The sequence below is a fragment of the Convolutriloba macropyga genome, chromosome 1, assembly GCF_964194025.1.
Source record: "Convolutriloba macropyga chromosome 1, txConMacr16.3, whole genome shotgun sequence".
Lineage (NCBI taxonomy): Eukaryota > Metazoa > Xenacoelomorpha > Acoela > Convolutidae > Convolutriloba > Convolutriloba macropyga.
This window is the reverse complement of record NC_134468.1, coordinates 17,065,642-17,089,626: the sequence shown is the minus strand read 5'-3', so window position 1 is coordinate 17,089,626 and position 23,985 is coordinate 17,065,642. Positions and strand designations below refer to the sequence as shown.

Below are 23,985 nucleotides of genomic sequence, written 5' to 3'. Positions count from 1 at the left end.
AAAAATTCTGGAAACAGAAACAGCATATGAGCGAAGAAGCCACGCAACACGAAATGCAACAGTCACAGAAATAATAAGGTTCTTGTCAAAAGTGCAGATACGTGAGTTTCTTTTAATTTGTTGTTATTTTTAAGCACTTTTCAAACAAAAAAAAACTAAATTTCAAAAACTGATGAAATCATATAACTAGAGGGCAAGTCAGTTGATTTTATAAGTAAAAAAAACAATGAACAAAAAAGGCAGGCCAAGTTGTTACCTAAACAAAAGCTGATCCAAAACCTAATCAAATAATCAGTGATTTGAGTCAGTTAAATCAGAGGGAGAAAGTTTAAATCAGTTTTTAATATATATAAATTAAAACATATATATACAATTCTTTATATATATATATATATATATATATAAATATTTAATATATATATATATATATATATATATATATATATATATATATATATATATGTGTGTGTGTGTGTGTATGTAAAAAGGTATATATTTTTATATATTTATATATATATATATATATATATATATATATATAAACATATTTCTATACATATGCATGTATATATATTTATATTTATATATATATATATATATATATATATATATATATATATATTTGTGTATATATATTTATATATATATATATATATATATATATATATGTTTATATATATATATACATATATATATATATATATATATATATATATATATATAATTGAGTTATAGAAACAAAGTTTTGCCTAATAAAATTTTACCGATATATTGTCAGCAAATAGCAAAACATGAGGTTTAAAATGTTCAATAATTAAAACTCCCAATTGGCTTCTAATGCATGGAAAAAGAAACACTCTATTTAAAAATGTCCCATTATAAAGTAAGAATAGAAAATAGTTCGGTTGAGTTTTGGATATGCGATAATTTTCTGGTTTGCATTTATATTATACACAGTTTCATTTTCAATGGCTCTTGCATTGCTGGCCTGTGCCCCCCTAAACAACAACGTTTACTGCGAATAAACCAACAAATTTGAATAGTAAACTTGAATAAATTGAAACCGCAAATCAACTCAACCTACAGATTGTTAGTCTGTACGACATGGCGCAGTCGGCTCGAGAATCTCGAAAAACACCATTGTCGATAGAGCCATTTTGGGAACGTCCAACGTCGGACCCACCAATCAGATTGGAAAGATGGCGAATCCAAGTCAAACTTGCGATCCTCGCACGTGAGAATATCACATTGGACACGCTGCTACAACCGAAACCAACGACGGTTCGACTGCCAGCGGAACCAAAGTACGAGATGCCAATTGAAGATGCAACCCACAAAACGGAGAGAGACCGTCAGATACGAAACAGTCAATTGAAGTTGCAATGGGACTTAAAACGTCATAAGATAACAAAAGCGGGAGTACTATGCGGGGAGCGGCCATGGAATCTTTGCGATCAAAAATGTGTATCTCTTCTGTACCTAAGCATTGGTACGGAGGGAAGACGTTTGTTAACACAAAAATTTTCTCATGATAATATTTATGACCTGACTACCCTCAAACTTTGGGAGATGATGGAGATAGCTTTCATCCGCCCACGAAATATCACATTCGATCGATATGTGTTATTTTCTCGAAAGCAGAAAAAGGGTGAAACAGTAGAACAATTCATCAGCATTTTGAAAGAATTGGCTGAAAATTGCGATTTTGAAAATCGTGAGGAGGTAATCATCAGGGATTTCTTCATCACGTTGGATGATGATATTAAACGGGAACTTCTCCGAGATACAGTTGAACCAGAAAGAGCACTCAGCATTGCAGTCAATATGGAAATGGGCCATCAGAATCAGCAGAGAATATCACCTAATAACGGTGCAACTAATAGTAGAGTGAACGCAATACAATCATTCAATTGATTTCGTGGCGCGGATGTGCGTGGAAATCAATCAAGTAGAACAGTAGTAAACCGTGCATCAGTTGGACAATGTCGTGGTTGTGGTCGAGCTTGGACAACAACGCAACGCCAGGTTTGCCCTGCTATGGGTAAGAAATGTAATCACTGTGGTTTGCTCAACCATTTCGCTAAGGTATGTCGGAGAAAACTTAATAATGCACGAAATACCCAACAAAACAATCGAATTAACAATGTAGAAACTACTGAAACTACAAATCAAAATTCAAGTCAGGAAAATCAAGACGTCAATTATATAATTTACAACGAGCAAATTAATTCAGATTATGATTCTTCAGACGACAATTAGGTTGCGACAGTAGAAAATGTTAGTTCAACGCAAGTAGCACTGAAAAATATTTCGATAACGATTGGAAATACAGATTGTGATTTGCTTCTCGATTCCGGCAGCGGGTGCACTGTTATCAATATGTCGCTCGCTAAAGAAATAATGTATAACTGTCCGCAATCACAATGGTATTGTCGGAGAAAAAACTATTAGAATTAAAGTCCTTTTCTAATGATTTTGTCAAAACGCTAGGCACTGTGAAAACGCCAGTTCGATGCAATGATTGGAAAATACAAAAAGCAAAAATCACGGTCGTAGCTGATTGTTTCCGACCAATTCTCGGAAGAGACCTTTTTGATCAATTAGGCATAATAATATCGCAGAAATTTTGCCCGAATGTAGAAGCCAATAACATAGATCAAACTTGTGAAATAAAAAGATCGTTAGCCAAGGAATTCCCAGATTTGATCTCCCGAATCGGAAAATCTAAACATCACACGGTTAATTCAAAATTTCACAAAAATTATTGAGTGACACATCAAAAAGGAAGAAAAGTGCCAATACAACTTCAACCAAAAGTGAAAATTGAACTTGAAAAATTTCTAAAAGAAGGACATATAGAAAAACTAACCAATTGTTCTGATCAATTTTTTATCTCTCCAATATTGATTACAGTAAAAAAGTATCAGTCAATCAAAATAGCAATAGATTCCAAAATCCTAAATAAAGCCATTCACAAAAACAAGTATCATTTACTGTAATAACTGACCATAGGGCTCTTCTCTCAATCATGAGAGAGAACAGATATAACAAATCTTACAATAGTAGATTGACACGTTGGGTAGATCGATTACTACCATTTGATTTTTCAATTGATCATCTCCCTGGCTCAAAAATAGGATTGGTGGACTATATCTCTCGCGACCCGCAACAAAAAGCTGTTAATATATCTGCATATGACGGGCAATTTTTAGTAGCAAAATTGGATGTAATTAATCGCGGCGCGATACGCTTCTTATTAAAAGCAGAAAATTACGTCGATTTTGCAGCGCGAAATCCGCTTACAAAACGAGCCTCAAATAATCCAAATTCCTCTAACAAATTATGCAGTGAATTCGCACCGCGAAATCCAGAATATTCTACAATTACGAATAATGATAACTCAATTAACGAATTAACACCAAATAATATAAATTCCAATATCAAAATCGAGACAGCTAACATTTCTCACTCGTTTTTTTGCCTTGAATCGTTCTACCAATAAGTCGCTACCCAAATTAAACTTTTTTTAACGAATTGCAAACAAATTCAATAAAGTCTACATGATGTCGCAATCGAATTCAGACGAAGAAACTTTGATGCAAGTTAAACAATCGTCGCCCTCTAGAGTCAGATTCGCAGATGAAGCAGGAACGTCATCAGCCAAAGCTGTACCCGCAACGCCAATCACCCCTACTACTGATACAACAACAGTCACATCGCCTTCAGTGGATGATCTCTATTTGGACTCCTTCAATTTCGCTCTCTCAAAGATCTTTTCCAGTTCCCTAATGGCTAACCTTACAACAAAAGATGCGATTCTAAAAGAGATACGGGATTGCATCCTAACCGAAAATGAGGACAGATGCAAGCAGATATCACCATATATACATTCATTCTGGAAAAATCTACATGTTAAGAATGGATGTGTCTGCATCGACGACAGGATAGCCCTTTCCCATGCAATCAAAGATGCATACGTCGACACTATCCATGCAACTCATCCTGGAACATGGGGGATGACAGATATGGCAACTCACGCGTGGTGGCCATATATGCACAGGGACATAATTACAAAGTCCGCAAAATGCAACCCTGTGTCAAGATTGATTTGCAGACTGTCAGATGGGAGGAACTCATTTCTGATGAAAACTGGGACAATGAGGGAAGAAGCGACACCGAAATTGAGCTGAACAAAGACAGTTTAAGCAAAGATGCGACAAAACGAAAAAAACGAGGACCCGAACAAAGAATCAAGAGTGATACCCCACCCAGACGTCGGACAATCAGTGCCACGAACAGAAGCTTCATTAGAAGTAAAACTCGCTAAAAAGAGACCGCGCACGAAACGATCTATGAAAAGCCTAGATGGGTTATACGACGTGTTGGCACCCGGTTCTTCGGTGGTAAAAACAGATACATTCACCTCAGTCATTAAAGAACCAGGAAAAAGAGACGTAACCATCAGAAATTCAGACTTAGCAAAATTCGGCACAAAAGCCAAACGTCAGACCGAATTGCAAGTAAACGCAAATCGACGACCAAAGACAGCAACGGGGAAAACAACCGAGGATCTGATCAGCCATCACGCGAAAGAGTTAAGGAAGAAACTAGAGGGAGGCAAACGCATCAAGCACAGGAAATTAGCAGATGAGGTCAGTACGGTCTCATCAATCCATTCCAATGTAACACGCGCTCTTCGGGTACGAATGCCCACTAAACCAAAAAGATCGATAACAACAGCACCGCCAAAACAACCCACACAAATAAGAAACGATTTCGCGGTGCCAATGTAGATGCCATCGTCTTCAATTGTAATAGCGGAGCCACCTAGCAGACCAAAACGTAAAGCTGCTACAAAAGCCTCAGCTGCATTAATTCCATTAAAACGAAAACAATCAACGCCCTCGGTTATTGAATCAGATGAATCAGTCACATCTGTACAAACTTGTCCCCCTACAACATCCAGTCCTGGTGTATTTGCGAGAAACAAAAGGAGACAGATCATCAAACAACAACAGATACAGAACAAATCGATAATCTCAGCCATAAAGACGGCCGCTGCCCCAACTCAACAAAACGAAACTGATTTTACAGTCGGCCCATGCTCACCTACACAATCTTACCCCACACAATACTACGTTTCGCCCAATTACGAGGGACCAGAATCATCGATGACAGTCGGCGAAGCTGAAAGATACTATGGAAGTGATAGTGACTAAAACATTTTAATCAAAACTATTGACATTCAACAAGTGAAACATTTCTGATTCAAAACATTAGAGTAATAATTATTTAACCAGTACATATGTTATTAATTTTCTGATAAATAACTTTGTCTTTTATTTTCTTCAATGGGGAAATGTGGTACAGTAGTACATGTCAGTCTGGGGGCTAATGATTTGGTGCAGCAAATCAAGTTAATTTTAGTTTAATCAAATTAGTTCATTTTCATTTACCATTTATTTCATTCATCATTTAGTTCTTGTTTTGAAGATCAAATCTTATGTTTTCACAATTTTAAATTTGTTTACATCCTGTGTCTGAAATCTTTGTCTGTTCATGTTGTCTCGTGATTTTAAGTTGCCGCAATTGGAAATGTAGTGTCATGAACAAATTGTTGATCAGGTTTAGTTAATCTTTACTTTGATTCATTCTGCTCATTTTCTGAATTCAATTTAGATGTCTCTCTCTTAAACCAGATTTCGCTCCGCCAAAGTCTTAAGTTAGACTAGATAAAATTTAAGCTTTTTCGCTAAGCGAAATACCCATTCAATAAGAGGACGAACTTTCGCTCCGCCAAATCTATATTTATTCTGCATTCAGAATATTTATTCAACAAGCATCAAAATTAAGTGTTGATTCTCTCCGCGAATAAACCAACAAATTTGAATAGTAAACTTGAATAAATTGTCACCGCAAATCAACTCAACCTACAGATTTTTCGTCTGTACGACAAAACTTTCTGATTTTTACCAGCTCTTTGTTTGATTTAAAGTTGCTGAACGAAACTACTCCCCTGCTCTACTCCCCTGAAAAAAAATTTCGATTCAACTATTCATTTGTAGTGATCTCTATGCTCTTTTGGCCAAAAAGTTTCACCGGCTTAGGATGTCAACTTTTATAAACTGCTGCTTTTACCACGATTTTTATGCACAAACGTTTGCTTGAGTAATCAATCATTGGATGCTCATTGGTTCACATGGTTTTTAACAACTAGTCTAATACTTTTTATGTCCTCTTTATTGGTGTCAACCCAGCTTTGCATTTTCTCAATTCTATTTGGTACATTAATCAACTTGTACGTTAAATGCAAACATAATTCTCTCTAACAGTGTTTGAGAGTGCTGGACTTGCAACCAACTTCAAAACTACCATTTTTTGGGGTCCAGAAATGTTTTACCAACTTATGTAGATATATTTTGTCTGATACACGTACACTCATATTTATATTAGTATTTGATACAAGTGCTCCACTTACTAACACATTTCACTAGATTTCTCGACTATGAGTACTTCAATTTCTGCGTAATTGAGGGTAAATAGATCTATCCGTGACATTTTAAAATGTTTTGCAAAACTATTTATTTTTTTATATCAAACTCATTAGCATATGCATATCTAAAAAGCAATAAATATTGGTTTTTGATGCTCCCAATCAACTCAACAAGTGAAAAATTTTCTGCCTAAGGTAGCATTTCTGACATAGTACAGTGCTTTTAAAAGAAAAGAATAAAACAAAAAAAGTTTTGAGTCTTAAGTGGCACTCTGGTTGCAGTTTACTTCAAATTCTTTTCATAATCAGGAGTAAAGACTTAATTGTCAAGAACTATAGGTTTTTCGCCAAAAACCTCAAAATTGTTTTTTTTTCTGAGCAACCAGACTGAAAAGTTTCTGTACTTATTCAGATGTAAACATTTTGTTGTTATCGTTTACTTGATCGTGATTTAATCCCCTTTGGTTTTTCTCCTCAAAAGAAAATAGACTTTGAGATTAACTCAGTGTTTTAAATGCTGACTTGAATTTCTTGATCTGAAAAACTCTTGGTTGAACACAACCTTTTCATTTGCTTTTTTTCTAGAAATTAGTAAACAAAAATGCCAACTTGAGCAGCCACGCCGTTCTGACTAATTGGATAAGTTGTCTAAACTAGATAGGGAACAGCATTTAATGATAGACTGATTACTGGTACGCTTCGTTTTGATCGGCTTCTGGTCGTCTCAACTCTGCCGGATACACTAATCAATTTATTCAAGTATTAAACACTACTTATACTATTGCAAATTGTCTCGTCAAAACCTTGAACTAATAACGTATTACTCCTTTTTGGTCACCACTTTTGCTACTAATAAAAATCAACAATTTATATGGGCTAGATCACTATTTTCGAGTGTTTTTCTCTTAATAAGTAACTTGAATTTTTTTTTTGCAACATTTCACGCATGTTTTTACAAGAACTACAAGCTAGTGTGCGGTAACAATTTAGCAAAATATTAAGCTCGCCGACTCATTAGACTCCTTAAAGCAAGCGTCCTTAAAAATTTCATGAGAAATATTTCAAAAAGCCCAGTAACTACAAATCAATAATTTTTTTTGTTGATTTGCAAACTAATTTTAGTATTACAAACAAATACAATTACCGTTTCAATCTCAAATATTCAACTTAAACAGCAATTAAAAGCAGGATTATAGGTTCTTTCGATTTCTGTTACGACACCATTTGTGGGGGGAGGAACTATATACTCAAATGGGTTTTTTTGTTCAGAAATTTTGGCCGATCGATATATTCATCGTAGAAAAATGATAGTGGTGTCATTAAAAAGCTAGTCCATTGTAGAATTCAAAATTAAAAACATTTTTTGGAATTCGTATTTTTTGAGGAGTTATCCAGGATTGACGTTTTGTGTGAACATGGGATATTTGGCATGATTTTGTTAACTTTTAGTGTAATTTTTTTTCAAATTAAGATAAAAATTATAAAAAGATGTTCCTAATAGACGGCAGGCGATGAAAAGACTAGTTCTGGTCTCATAGGGAAGTTCACTATCAAAAAAAATGAATTTTATTAAGAGCTGTTTTTTTAGAAAACTTTTCATATATTTTTTGTTTTTTTAAGTCACCAAGAGACCAGTCACATTTCATATCGATGTTCTGATAATGATAATTCTCATTTACAGTCAAATGAACAAAAAATTCAATTTCAAGTAATCGCTCATGTTTTTTTTTGGCTTCGTATCTCAGTTTTCGTAAGTTTTAATGAAATTTTGATCTTATTTTGAGGTTTTTGCTACTTTTTCGGTGTCATATGGGATAGACTTGAGCGCAATAGATTTTGTAATAAGCATTAAGTGAACCTATATAGTGCTTTGAGTTAAAAGCTTATGGCTGTTGAGACGTTAAAATTATATTTTCGAAAATTTTTTTTTAACATTAACCAATCATAAATTTTTTTCGAGAACTTTAGGTCAATCTCAGTATTAAAAGGACCCCCCTTCTTTCTACTGCAACCACAATTAATCTGGTTAGCGTTTAAATTTTTGTTTAAATTAGAAATATTGGTTGAATAACTTCAATAGGCACAAGATTTCAATTTTTTTTTAATTTTTGTTTCATTGGCTCCTTTTGAAACCTTATCACATTATCCTAATATTGATAGCTACCATTGGCAAGGAAAAACGTTCAATGGATCATAGATAAAGTTTCCAGAGAGAAACTAATGGTTTGAATGGCTTCGACACTTTCTCCTCGCACTTTTCTGTTGAATTTTTGGATTTTGCCTGTACTTATTGTTGTTTTCATAGTCATAAGACATTTTATGATGTCTTCTTGATTAACTGTACATGACAAACAATCTTTTCCCCTCCTCTGTGCATGATTGGGCGCATTTATTGACTTACAAAAAAAGCTTTCGAATTTAATGTCTCTTAAGACTATAAGAATTCTTTTTCGAAAATATGTTTTGAACATTAACCAATCTTACACATATTTGCGTGAACTGTAAGTCTGTCGCAGTATTGACAGGAGCTATTTTCTCTCTATTTCGAACCAAATGTATCTTCTAAGCATTTTTTTCTCCTAACTATTGGTTTTATGACTTCAATGCACGAGTTGTCATATATTTTTTTAGTTTTAGGGTTTTTTTATCGTAATGTTGGTTCCTTTTGTAATCTTATCACATTACCCTAAAAAAGATAGTTCCCCTTGGTTAAAAGATAAAGAAGACGTTCAATGGATTATAGACAAAGTTTTCAAAGAAAAGGCTATGGTTTAATTGGCTTCGGCATATTCTTCTTGCACTTCTCTAATAAATTTTTGGCTTTTGCCTGTATTTTTTGTTGTTTTCATAGTCACTGTTTTGCTGCAATGTCCTCTTGAAAACCTATGAATAAAGAAAATCTTTTTTGTCCCATCGAGATTTAAATTAGTATATTTATTGGTTCCGTAGAAAGCTTTATTGAATTTAATTGCGTTGATACTACGGGTTTTCTCAAAAACTTCGTGAATTTAATGTATTTGTACCTATTTGTTGATTTCTTATATTTACATTGCTAAAAAACAGAAGCTTCCAATTACTGTTAAAGATAATTCAAAGTGGAAAAGCTGGTAGTCATAATGTTTAAAAAAGAATCTCATTGCTATTAAAATAATTATTGACAAAAGAAAGCTTTTACTGAAAAGTTCATTTTTACTTCGACACTTTTCTCGCCCAACTTTTTTTTGAATTTGCTGTTTTTGCTTGTTTTTTTTGTTTAGGTAGCCATTAAATGCTGACTGCTCTCATAGGCTTGTAATTGAGAATTGAATGAGTGATGTTACCCGAAGCAGTCAGTTTATAGCAAATAGTCTCAATAATATGATTTCATACTCTTTCAGTTTTTGTTGTTCTTTTCATCAACCTGTAAATCATCTCATCATTGGAAGGGCCCATATCATTCCTCGTATTTCAAAAATCAAAAATTCTCATGATATTATGTCGTAACTGATATTTTGTTTAATGTATGCGTTTTCATAAAAATTTTGTGAGTGGTGTATTTGTAATTTTCTTCTTTTCTTTAAGCACATTCGCGTAAACAACAGATCCCAATGATTTGCAAATGTGGCCCAAATGAACACTCTTATTCTTTCAGTCAAATAGTAGTGGATTAGAATAAATAAAAACTGAAATAAAAACACAATTTTCAGATAATAGCTAATGACTTTAATGGCTTCAATAATTTGTGTTTTTGCAAAAAATTTGAAATTTTTTTTTGTTTTTCTGGATTTTTAGTCTGTTTCGCTGGCTAAGTCTAACTAAAGACAGGTCCTATTCTTTTCATATTGAATTTTTAGTAAATTTATTAAGAAATAATTCGCGATAAGCTAATGATTTTAAGACTTTTGAAATTATTTGGTTAAAAAAACTTTCATTGATTTTTGAATTTCCCCTCATTTTTCTTCTCTTTGTCGGCTTGTTACCTAGTATCAAAAAGAAAATTTCCCTCTGCTGCATAGTTAGAAAAAACTTAATATAATTAGTTAAGGTTTCACCTGATTGCATTTTGACGTTGTTACTAGGTGCTTTTAAATTTAGATATTGAATTTTTGCGGTGAAATGATTGTTTTTGCTTATTTTGCTGTTGTTTTTTATCGTAGTTATTTGCCGATCTCATGAGCGCTGTAATGAGGCATGGCATTATGTAATTCAATTAGCAGTTAGGTTGTGTAAAGGTTTTTTAAAACTCAAACATCTATTTTTGTTATTTCTTCATTTGTTCGACAATTAAGTAAAAAATGTAGATGAACTGGGGTCTGAACATCATGTACAAACGCACATTAACGAGGATTATGCATTATGATTGAATCTCTTTTTCAACATTTCTTGTTTATATCCTCGACAAAAAAAAACAAAATTGGGGTATAAATAAGTTAGAACATAGCTCTAGGAACTCTTCGACCCTTAAATATCAGCCTCGGGCACCCGTGCCCTGGGCTTTGAGCTCTAAGTGTCTTAGGCTCCCCATAACTGTTTTCTAATATTTACTTAGTTACCATTAGATCCCTTTAGTTAAGGATTAGAGGATCAGCTAATCACAAGTTGTCTAAAATGGTTGCAAACAAATACGGTTGTGAATATGGATTGCACTGACAACCGCTGATGCTCTTAATCAAAAGAATTTCTAAACAGAACCCTCAATTAATTTATTCTTGAGAGTTCTTGACCACCATACTATTGGAATATTCTATTATATTGTGACGCTAACATTTACCAGACCTTGTATATTTTTGGTTTTCAAAAATTTAGAGAGTAGGCTGTAAAAAAACGCTAAAATGTATCCATTTCGTTATCATTATAGATCCCCTATTAGTGGTGTGACCCCCGCCAAAAAATTACCTTAATTGAACCATAATTATCATTATTGTAATTACCATTATCATTTTGTAAGTTTCTATGATGGGAAAAAGCTAACACATAAAAATATATAAATCCAGACTTCTCATAAAGGAAACGAATGAATCAGCCCAAATCAAAAGACACCAGATGTAAGAGAGGATGTGGGATTGCTGCAGTCGGTTTAGTTTTCTGTCTTATAGCTTTGGGTTGCTTATGTGCAGCTTTTGCAAAATACAACAATGGCTTCGATGAGGCTTGTTGTTACCCTTATGATCCAGATATACTAAAGCATGGGACATACTTTGAGGACGAATCCGGGCAGGTGGTAAATAAGCATGAATTCAGGGCGACTTTGGCTTTACACATACTGGCATTAATTGGGCTTGTGGCATGTTTTCTAATGTGGGCAATTGTACTCTGCACAGAAGCATACAAGCCACGAAATTCAGCTGTGAACGGAGGCAATTTAGCAATACACATGCTAGCATTGATATTTGCGATCATAACCGCCAGTTTAATGACGCAAATTTTTGTGAAACACAGATCGGACGAGGTTCTTGAATCTGGTTCTGATCCTGTCGAGTATGAGACCAGCGATGATCCATCAAATGATGATCCATTTGATGATCCGTTCTTTAACAAGAAGAAAGATCCATTTGACGATCCGTTCTTTAACAAGCCCCAGAACAAGGATCCCTTCGATGATCCCTTTTTCCACCAACCCAATTCCAATTTCCCTCGTCCCCCTGGCTGGAGAAATCGCAGGGAATCGGAGGACGATAAACAAAATTATGTGAGCATAATTTATATCATTCTGTTATGGTCCGTAGTCACTATACTGATTATTGCTCTAGCGATGGCTTTTGCTGTGTTGATTTGTGTGAAAAGGAACCAAAGACCTTGTTGTGCTGATGTTGATGATGAATTTTATGAAGAGATCTCGAACCCTGAACCATACCCGAAACAACAATCTTACCCTGTTCAACAACAACAACCTCAGCTTCAACAACAAAATGTGTACCAACCTGATCAGGGATACCAATATCAACCCCAAATTCATGAACAACAGGCTATGTACCCACAACAGTACCCATACCCAACACATGCAGAACCCTATCATCCTGATGCAAATCCTAACCCTCCGTATCCGACGGACCACAACATGCAGTCGCATTACCAAACTGGTCCAGGTCGGAACCCAAATCAAAAACTTCCTTATCCAACAGCGCCTCAAGAACCAATTAGTAACGGCCAATCTAGTTCCTCTGAAAATGGTACTGGAAATGGGGGTGCACATCAAAATAATTCAACTCTTAAGTCAACGAGAGAAAAGGGAGAAAACCGTGGAGATCAGCGCAGGTCCGCAGAACTTCGTTGACGTACAGCTAACTGTTCCATAAACAGGCAAGACCATTAAAAGATTGCAAAATGTTTCATATAAGATTTAGTGATTACTACAGTTCGATTTTCCGGATATCTTTCGATTTCCAGGTGAAACAATTTGTTCTCACTTGATTGAACAAACAAAATAATGCATAGTGAATTTACAATTGCCATGTTCCCCTACGAGTGGGGAATGCGCTATACCCAGATCGAGGTGTGATGATGATCAGACAATTCAAAATGCTCCCTACGAGTGGGGAATGCGCTATACCCAGATCGAGGTGTGATGATGATCAGACAATTCAAAATGCTCAGACGGGGGGGGGGGGGTAAAGTGCGTTTTTGATTACACGGACGTCTGATAGTCATTACCTAAAGTCTGATGGTTAAGAAACTTAAAAACGAGGTTAAAAGAATCAGGTGTGTAAAACGAGTTTAAGTCTGATCGTGGCTGATTATTGTCTGGTTTGGTCTGATCAACATTGAGCACTTCAACTTTGGTGATGTGAGCATACCCGGGCCGAGACCGAATGGTTAACTTGTAAGAACTTGTAAGTCGAATGATTAACTTGTAAGAACTTGCAAGGCAAATGGCTAACTTCTAAGTTTCTTGCAAGTTCGTTCCGGTCGAGCACAACTCTTATTGGTTAATTCAATTCAACATTCAGTCATTTACCGTAGAAAGTGCGTGGGAGTTAGTTGCTCTGTTTGGATAGCATAATACGATTCGACCTAAGTAGACAAAATGGTTACTTTTTGAATTTTATCTATTCAAGAGAGTTCTTTTTGGAATTCCATTAAAAACTGTAGATCTCAATTAGCTTATTCACGATTGCTTTTTTAAAAATGTTCCCAAAATATTGATTTTGATTGAATTTACAATCTTATATGTCAGTATTGTCTCAAAATAATTTAGTGGCCCTTCATTTTTGTACCCTTTTCTATCATTTAATTCACACTTTTATCCGGGTATTCATACAAAATCACACCTCAAAACTACTCATCGAAATTCACCAATAACACAAAAATTTGCTTGTCTGACCGGAAAATTTTTCTTTGCCATAAACACACAATTTACAATAACTGTCGGTTTTCTGAAACTTTTGAAACCAAATTTCATGAAGCTGGCAGAAACAAAAATTGAAATTATATTTGATTAATCTCGTCCTTTTGCTATTATCTAGAAAAAGTTCTTCAGCTTCAAGTAAAAATCGTAGATTTTCTGCTTTCTGAAAATCCTGCGTATTTTTTGCTGAATAGTGAAAAGACAATGCAAAGCACTGATTTAAACAGCAGTGTTTGCGATTTCTAGTTGAACACATTGAAAAGTTCAACTTATGCAATGGAGCCGAGAAAAAAGAATTAAGCTAAAAAACATCATAAAATTGTTGGCGTTGAGAGGTTACACATATTGTCTCTTCGGATTTGAAATCTATCAAAGCAGTGTACTATTTGCCATAATAGCGAAAAAGAATTGGTAGCCGTCCCAATAAGTAAACGTTTGTTTGAATAATACTTCGGTTTGTTTTGAAGAGGTACGGCCAAAAGTTCTCTACAAATAGAGACGGATGTTCTAAAAGGCAGTTTGACCAATGCTCTCTATTCTGAGAATCTGCGAAAGGTTACCTCAAAAAAGTTTTGACAGTTTTTCAGATTACAGAAAAAGGCATTGATTTGAATTATTGGCTTGTAATATTTTGCAAGCATTAATGAATGTTAAAATATAGTGAAAAATGGAGGATTGGGCCTTCGTATATTAGATTCCAAACCATATTACGTCATATTTTATTGTCAATAAAAGGTCTACATTCAATCAATTCTCAATAACAACAGACGTAGAATCTTTGTGTCAAAGTGATTTTCTCTCATATCAAAATTTCAGCTTGACAATGCACAGAATGACCAATGACATCGAAATTTGAAATATATATATTTTTTAAAATTTAGCATTAGTATCATATCTCCACTTGATGTACAAAATCAGCAAGTAATACAATTAGATACCAGAATTCAAAAAAAGCAGTCTAAAACTTTTTGAAATCAAATTTTATTTTCAGCTGACAATATTTTCTCCATCTGAATCATGCAGTCGAGAAATCGATTTTTGTATTAGATAGGAAATTAATAACACTTTAGAAAAAAAATCTTTTCTGGTTATTTAACAATCATCCATTTTTGGATCCAAATACAATATCACTTTCGAAAAAAATCTTTTTTCATATTTTAACAATCATCCACAATCATCCAGATAAACATCGAAATTTTCATTTTTGTAAAGAACATTAATTATAATTTTTGAAATAAAATTTCATTTAGGCCAACAACTACATGCCTTGTCTATATTTCATGCATTCTAGGAAGCAAATTTTCTATCAAATTTGTTTTAACTTTCTTTGTTCATGAAGAAACATTTCTAACTTTGTTCAAATTGTATGAAAAATTCTCATGAAGAAAAATTCAAACATGAAGAAAAATTCTAATTCTTCTGAAGTCTTGAAACAGAAGAAAACGGATGAGATTATTTTCTTCAATAGTGAGATTTCAAGCCTCAAAGATAAGACAAAAAGACTTTCAAAAATGGTTTATCTTTGGTTTAACATTTAACGCAAACAATAATAAAAACTGGTTTTGCAATAAACAAATTTTCATATACCGTAAAAAAATTATTAAAACTACAAAAAGGTATCACTCAGAAAGAAAAAATGGTCGTTAAGTCACTTGGTTTTTTATATTGCAGTTAAGATAGGTAAAAAATTTTCTTGCAAATTTTTAATGTAAAATACTCGTAAACAAATTCATCATCTCACATTTTTTGCGCTTCTATGTACCTTTCTTGCAGTTACAATCAAGTTTGCAAAAAATTGGGATATTTAGTTAGATGCTAAAAATTCACTATTTGGCAATTACTGTTGTTCATGGTTCATTCCATTTTGGCAAAAAGTACCTAAAGTATTGAAAAATAAATTGAAATTTGGAGAACTTTAGATTAGTGCAATAGATTTTTCAAAGCGGCGCAAAATTTTCTAAGATATACACTGTATTGAGGCTACAGATTTCTTTTGCGTTTTTACTGGACGAAGCTCGTCTGATTATCAAAAATATTAATTCGAGTATCTCTTGTAATTGAAAAAAATTTAATAAACAAAAACTAAGAACAAAATAAAAAATATTTGCTAAAGTTTTTGCAATCACTGAAACTTTGGTGATATTCTGTTTCTTAATTAGAGAGCTACAATATATCCTTGATAAAGATTGCACTTGTTGTTAGTTTTTAATTCTTTCTTTTTAATTCCCGAAGCGTAGATCACAAAGTTAATGTAAACAAGTTTTTTAAGCAATAGTTTGTATCTGGAAGGTTTTTTCTTTTTTTTTTAATAAAATCAGATGTTTCAATTGACATTTTCGTTAAACTTCACAAACTAAAATAAAAAGCTAATACAATTAAATAACTAAAATAAATTTGAAAAGGCAACAAATGTGGAAAATTTTGAAAAAGTTTATTTTTATATCCTCGAGTAGTTCAATTTTTCAGGGCTTTCTATTAGTACCACCTATTTTATTCACAAAAAATAACCTTCTACCGAAATTGGCTCCACAAAAAGGTAGAGCATGTACAAAGTTCTTAAGCAACTCTTCCTGGAGGATTGCAACAATTATTTTATCTCAACCGAATTTACAACTGTTTTACGATAACTACTTGAAATCGTTTATTTGTTTTATTTAATTGGGCGATCAAAAATTGGGAGAAAAGATATATGTATTTTTTCAGGTTTGCTCAATAATTTTTCCCTGCTTACGAGATTTTCTGAAAAAAGTTTGCAGGGTTATTCTTTTTGCACTGAAAAATTTTGACACTAAAACATTAAAAGGCACAAATTGCACATCATACTTAAATTTCTTTGATATGATTGATATCATTTTTTGGTTATTATTTTGCGACTGAAGCATAGGCTTGATATGCATTTATCTCAATAGGTATTTTGATGTGATTGCTCGAATCTTCGGTTGTTCCTGAATGAGTTCAAAATTCAAATGACCTAAGTCATAACTTGTAAGGATTCCAGTTGCTGAAACATTTTGCAATTTCTCAAAATACTGCTTTCGCTTCTATTTATGGAGTGAAAAAAGACTCATTGGGAAGTATTTGAGGACGAAACTTGAAACGACTTGATCTTCACAGAATATGAGATTCCTATAACTTGATCTTGGTAATTCAAGTGATCATACTAAATCTTGATATCGTGCTGATAAGATTGTGAAAAGTCCATTTTCTTAAAGCACCTGCATGGATCTTGCCAGCCCGGAATGATATGCTCAATGGGAACATATATAGTTCTTTATGGGACATACAAAATTTCTTAGTATGATCTGGCACTGATTAGTAAGAATGATACAGTCATCTCATTGTTAAATAAATGCATTTATTTAACAAGGAGATTTTGTGATCATGAATCTTTTCAAGATATCATCAAGATATTTCAAGTTTCATTTCACCAGGCAAAAGAAGACATTAGCTGCAGAGTTGGGGTATTAATTATGGCAAAACAAAGGGAGATGAATGAAAGAAGAAAACTGAAGTAGAGTGGGTGTATATGAACTGATGATACGTTTATGTAAGCCAACCGCTCACAACTATACCAACAGTGGAAACAACTTATATGAATAAAATAAAGAAACATTAAAAAAATTATGACACTTAAACATTAAAGGAAACCAATTGCATATAATACGTAAATTTCTTTCTTTAATAAATATTTTAGCTCAAATGTTCTTCAAGCTCTCTGGTTTATGTTCATTTTTGATAAGCAACATGAGATAAAGCGCAGAAAAAAATTCAATTTAAAATAGCATTGGTTACCGTTGATATTTTTGTTAAATAGGAAGATTTTTTAATACAGAAACTAAGTTAAATGCATTCCAATGGAAAGGTCAAAATTGGATAAAAAAATTTACTGAGACTGTCATTAAGAAGCACAGAATGAGTAAATCTAGAGCGCTCGTACTTTTAATTGAGCTGAAGTGCCAAGGTGTGGATCACTAAGTCCATACGGCAACTAATAATAGCACCCTATAAGGTCTATCTATCTCTATTATATTGAGTTGCCTTCTCAAATCAATTGCTGAGATTGTAGAATTGTTGGTTAATGAACAGTTCAAGTGTCTCTTTAGAGTTTTTTATTCGAAAACAGTTGTGTATACGACCCCATGCAGTGTTGTCTTCAAAATCTGTTTTCTCCATCTCAACGTTATTGGATAAAGTTGTTTGTTTTTATTCAGCAACGTATTTCCAAAAAACTGCTGCGGAAAACTGCACTATGTTAGCTTTTTCTGTTCAAATGTATACATGTAATGGTCTGAAAGTTGAACAAAGCCTTATGGCCCGGAAATTTTTTGTATGACTTTAAAAGAGTCTTTGTAAAAGTCTCTCCCTCCTGGCCGACATTCTTTTTTCCAAAAATAACGGGGAAAAGAGAGTGAAGAGTTAAAAATAAAAAAATTACACCCCTATTTCTCCGCTTAATTAAGGGTGGAAGAGTGTAATTATGAGAGTGTTATTTTAAAACGTGAAAAAGGAAGGAGGTAGTGAGATGTGATCCCCCATCATCCTTCTGTCGATTATGTTACCTCCACTTTGTGCATTAACTATTGTCCCAAAGGATTCTTGAATTTAAAGTTTCAATTTCGTTATAATCGTAACCGTTTAAGAGTGCATTTTAAATTCTTCCAACCCAAATTACACTCTATATCAAAGAATGTTAAAAGATTGGAGAGGAGAGTGTAAAAACAGCGTCATTTTTATTTATAAAATTACTCTACTACACTCTTTTCCCAGATAAATTGGAGTGGAAAACGCATTATACACTAAATCAGCTAATTAGGAGTGGATTAAGTCTGAAACCTCGTCCTGGGCGAGGTTTCAGACTTAAATCATATACAAATATGTTTTTTCTAAATTTGGCTGCTCAGAATTAGCATCAATACAACTGAACTAGATCACTAACTTTAAGGCCTTGTTTCTTAAGGGGTCAAGAACACTTTTTTTTATCAAATAGTTATACATTTTTTATAAGAAGTATGCTTAGAAAGTAGTTTGCTCTGATTTTACAACGCGGTACAAAAATCTCAGCAAAATGATTGATAGGCAATATTCTTTGAAATCATTTCCTTTCTAAAGACTATTTTTGGGCAGAACTATTGAGAACCCAATTACAACTTACTATTTTACTCCTTTGTTCATTTTCTGAAACCAACTCTCAATAGGACTAGAACACCACTACTGACTCTTAAAAAATATATGCATGATTACTGTACTGATATTCAATTGGACACGGAAAACATTCCTACTTTTCCCGTTAAATGAATTTTCTCTCAACTTTTTATCCTCATCTGAAGAAGAAAAATCGGGGGAATTTATCAACAATTCAACTTCAGCCATCAGTGCTTTCAGGTTTGAGTTTGTTTTGCCTCAAGCTTTCCCAGTTGAGACCTCAACTTATGAAAAAACCGTGGTCGACCAATTTCGGGTATAGAAAGACAGTGGTCGACCGATGTTGGGTATGAAATGATTTTATGTTGGCGCTAATAGTCTTGGTCAACTTTATGTCTGCCCTTATGGTCATGGTCTACTTTAGGTCAACCGATATGGCAATGGTTGACTTTGGGTTTTGACAAATACGTTTTTGCATATAATGAAGTTTCAGGTGTTAATTGTTTTACTTCAATTTGCAAAAAAATTATGGCCAAAGACAAAAAATTTTTTTTTCCAAATCGTTTTTCGAGCCAACATATTGTCCTTCTATTTCATATCATTGACATGTTTCTAGTGCATTTGATGCTATCTTTTTACACACGGGGTACTCAACACTCAGTTTAAAGTACCCATGAAGCCCTAAAAATGCACCGCGCATTTGTTAAAAGAGACCTTTGAGCAGACTTAAGGTCGATCGTACTAGATATGAAAAGATCATTGGTCGACTTAAGAAAAGAGTTTAAGTTGACGATATCAGTTATGAACAGACTATTGGTGGACCAATATTGGATATGAAAAGACCGTTGGCCGACTTATGAAAAGACTTTAGGTCGAATATCACTAAGGGAGTCGACCGTGTATTTAAGGTAGGGAAATTACCCCCCCCCCCTGTCGACTTTATAAGTCTTTTCAATAGCCGCACAGCAATAGCTGGGGCTATTATTGGCCTTCTCTTGGTTTTTTACAATTCAAAGAATTTGAATTGTATTGGGGCGCGGTTTTTTTTTTAAGATCTGTTCACACATTTTCATGATTTTTGAAGTCAAATTGGAGCAGTGATTTTGGTCACGCCGAAACAGGAAATGGAGCGAAAAAGCGAGTGATTTTGCGGCGTGAAATTTTATCGCTCTAATTTTAAAGTAGAGTGAGAATACGGTGTTTGAACAAAAATTCGATTTATCGGTAGTGGTTTTTTGTTCACATGCGGCAATTTCACTTTGATTTTTACTGTTTTTTCGATTTTTTGGATCAGATTTTTTTCTAAATGGTTTTTCCAATCCGTTCATAGTCCGTTCTAGGTCTAGTTTTCTGTTTAGTCAATGAAAATTCTTTGAATTGTATGTCAGGACTTGTCCTGCTATGTTTTTTATTTCGTCGTCATGATTTTTGTTACGACCATATGACGTCACAGCCACTTTTTGTTCATTCGTTCATGCAATTTCAACTGAATTGCATGTGTGACGTCATTTTTCGCTCTTAGTGGAGCGAGTTTTTTTGTTCATGCGCGTGATTAAATTTTTGGTCACACTTGACGTACCTCACTCTCAAAAATGACTTCCTCAATTTGAAATTGACTTTTATTTACTTTAATTCAAAGAGATAAGGTCAAACGGGTGTGTGTCACTCTAAATGAAGGTCTCTAAATGCAGGTTATTTGAGATCAGCTAATAGAGGCAGCAATAACATACAGATTTTTAATCAAAATATAACAGATCAGCCTTCAATGAAAAGACGACGAATTTTTTTGGTCTGTCTTTTTTAATAGCCACCCTCATTTTCTCAGCCGGCTATTATAGCGCTCCTTTTTTTTTACTTCGTCGAATAAAAAAATGTTTCGCTTTACCTCATTTTGCCGCCTTTTCAACATTTTGCGTGAAATCTTTTTGACTTCTCTAGGCTAGTTTCTCTCTTCTCTCATTCTGCTAAAAGTGAATTTGAACATCAGTTGCTCAGCAAAGCAATTCAAAATGAACAGAGTCAGTAGAAAAATTGAAGTCAGAAATAGAAACGGGATAAACCCATAAAGCCCAATTTTAGATGCCCGCTATTTGAACGTCGTTTTTATAAGTATTAGTTACCTCTCTCTAATGCTTATTGTTATTGATAGTAGCCCCTGTAGCCTCTCTCTAAGAAACAGAAGTATAATCAACTACGAAATGGCATCAAAATAAATCGGACTTAAAAAATGTTTTTGTACAAAAATCTTTTTTTTCAATATCTGTTATTTCAATCCCAATCATCCTTATTGGAATCAACGGCGGCTATTTTCTGGCAATCTGCCGGGTATGTTTACTGTTTTAGACCGCCGATCTACGAATCTATTGCGGCTATTTTCTGGCAATCTGCCAGCTATGTTCATAAATTCGACCTCTCAACTGGGGTTCCTAAATGTTTTTAAAACTTACACAAACTGGACGAGATGAATAGTTTTTTCACTGAACAGCTTTGATAATTGAAATTTAGATAATTTAACTTTATGATGTTACGATCATCTAATTTATTATTACACAAATTTATATAATGTTGCATCGGATACGATACCGTTATATAATTTGATTATCTTTAAAAATGCTGTATTTTGGTGCTTCCCAACAGTTGTTATCGAGTTTTAATGTCGGACACAATGCAGCGCGTCAAATCCATCAGCGAGTAGTCACCCCGAAAAATTGTTGTCTAATATATTTTCCAGGGAAACCAGGTTGAGAACTAATCAGACTGTAAAAGTTTAAGGTTCCGCGAAAAATCGTCAGTTTTTTGGTAGAAATATAAGTGAGGCATCCCGTGGAATATAAACCCTCGTAAGTTTTTGCTGTATTTATTTTTTACGCAAAGTTTTTTTTGTAAATAAACGGATCACCACACAAATTTTGGTGCCAATTAGGATTATCTAAGCGTGGAAGCTAGGCTAGGGGACTTACAAAACAATTGAATAACAGATTAGGGGTTATAAATCCTTTCTCCACATCGTAAATACTCGGCTGCATTTGATATATTTTATACCGTACTCTTTTGGATCTCCTAATAATCTAGGAGATCTTATCTCACTCAGCACTTTTACTCAGCACTCTGGCGCAAACGTTCTCGTGCTCGTGTCAGGGCACATCAAATCACTCCGGCAGCTAGAATTTTTGTTCTAACATTTGATTTTGTATCAAAAAGGTATCATATCTTCAGGTTGCATATAGTAATGAACCCAGAGTTAACAATAACTAGGCGCTGAGAATTGAAGGTTGGCAAAACTTAGCAAACTAATATGGACTTTTTGGAGTTTTTTTTGTAAAAAGACACGAAGCAGCACGTGCTACGTATATGTTAGCACTTGAATCGTAGCGGCCCGAGGGTATTAGTGCCCTGATAAGGGCCGAGGGGGCTAAGATTCATGTGCTAACTTATTTAGAGAACCAAGGGTACGAAGGGGGCTTAACTTTGTTTAAAATTGAAATTAAGAGTACAGTTTTGCAAATTATTAAACGAGAAGTTTTAGTCAATTTTTCTAATTGTTTCCTGTTTTTCAGCTATGTTTTTTCCCGTTTAAACGTTGTGAATAAGTCAAATATTTCCGTTTCCAAGGCGAGGCAAGTGTTTTCGTTTCAGGTTTTGATGCAAAACGTCAAAAGTATTAGTTGGTTTGGCCTCACAGCCAAAAATTATGTTTCCTTTTTGCAAGCGGGCCACTAGGTCAGTGCCGCTAAGTTAGGGCTGCAAAGTTTAGCACATTTGCAGCCCAAATGCTAAATTATTGGCTCATCTGCTAAGTTTTGGGCTTGGACACAGTGTCCCTATTTCGATTCTCTTTCAATGCTTTTAAATGAGAAATCGTTGAAAGCAAGGTCACCTCAAACATGTTGCTGTAGATAGAAAGTATTTTAATAGAATTGGATAGACATCAACTTTATGACATCCAGAGACCAAAAAATGGATATCGAGTATCAATTATCGAGTATAAATTGTTCCGCCAATTTTCAAAAAAAGATTTGGAAACTGATGTACTTCTACCTCGTTGCTCTCTAATTTGTTAAAACATAAATTTCAGGGACTTCTTTCCAGCTTTAGGGAGCAAGCAGTCTCCTGTCGAGACATTAAGCTAGTGCCGCTAACATTTATTTTCTAATAATTACTGAGACCATGTATATAATAGAACAAAGTCGCTCGAGGGACTTAGTGCCCCGAAAGAAAGGCCCTTGCGCCCAAGTGCGGGCCCAAGTGCGGGGCACTAAAATTTGTTCTAACGTATTTCGAGAACCAAAGGGTAAAAGAATATTAAATTTCATTTGAAATTAATGTTAAGAGTACAATTTTTGAGATAAATGAAGGAAAAGTTTTTGTCCTAAAGACATGCAAGAGTTGAACCAAACCATAAATCTTGGTCTTTGATGGTGAAGCAGGATTTTTGTTATAGTTGCTTGGGATCTATTCTGTTTCGCTCCCCCCCGCACTGTTTTTTATGACCCCCAGGTACAAATTATATGTTGTTATATAGCACGTTGTTATGTAAGAAAATAGCACGTGCGCCTGGGGGTCATAAAAAATGTATGCTCCCTAAGCTAAGATCCGTTGCTTGTTTCAACTGTCGAATATTATATTTCTCTGTCAGAAATGACACTATAGGACAACTTACTTTTTCATAGGACACAGTGTTGTTTAGGACACAAAATAATATTTCGCTTCTTTAAGTCTATGTTCAATCTTTCAAATAAAACTCACTACCTATGTTTTAGCAACTGCCTAAGTTTTAGTGGCCGATGAAGTCGTACCCTGGATTCTCTAATAAAAGAACGAAAGGAGACCGAAAATTCGTTGGAACTCCATCTTACTGCTGTGAGAAAATTGTAGCATAATAAAATTAAACTAAAGACGTACAAAAAACTTCAAAAACTCAAATGTCCAATAACATCACGCACTGCGGAATTAGTTAAAAGTCATTGACATCTATAATTGAACCACGCACGTGCAAGTTTCAGAAACCCAGATCTGTACAGTGCCA

The 23,985-nt window shown here is 34.2% G+C and overlaps 1 protein-coding gene across 3 annotated transcripts; it reads left to right on the top strand.

Moving 5' to 3' along the window:
- Positions 1-11,108: 11,108 nt before the first annotated feature.
- Positions 11,109-17,501, top strand: LOC142346164 (uncharacterized). Of its 3 annotated transcripts, none has more exons than XM_075398688.1 (3): positions 11,109-11,251; positions 11,467-12,772; positions 17,249-17,501. In XM_075398688.1, the coding sequence occupies exon 2, from the start codon at positions 11,487-11,489 to the stop codon at positions 12,744-12,746; it is 1,260 nt and encodes a 419-aa protein (XP_075254803.1). In that variant the 5' UTR covers positions 11,109-11,251; positions 11,467-11,486; the 3' UTR covers positions 12,747-12,772; positions 17,249-17,501. The 3 variants fall into 3 exon arrangements, with proteins under 3 accessions (XP_075254803.1, XP_075254795.1, XP_075254790.1); XM_075398680.1 differs by adding an exon at positions 16,871-16,888 and having other exon boundaries at positions 11,109-12,772; positions 17,250-17,501; XM_075398675.1 differs by having other exon boundaries at positions 11,109-12,772.
- The last annotated feature ends 6,484 nt before the right edge of the window (positions 17,502-23,985 follow it).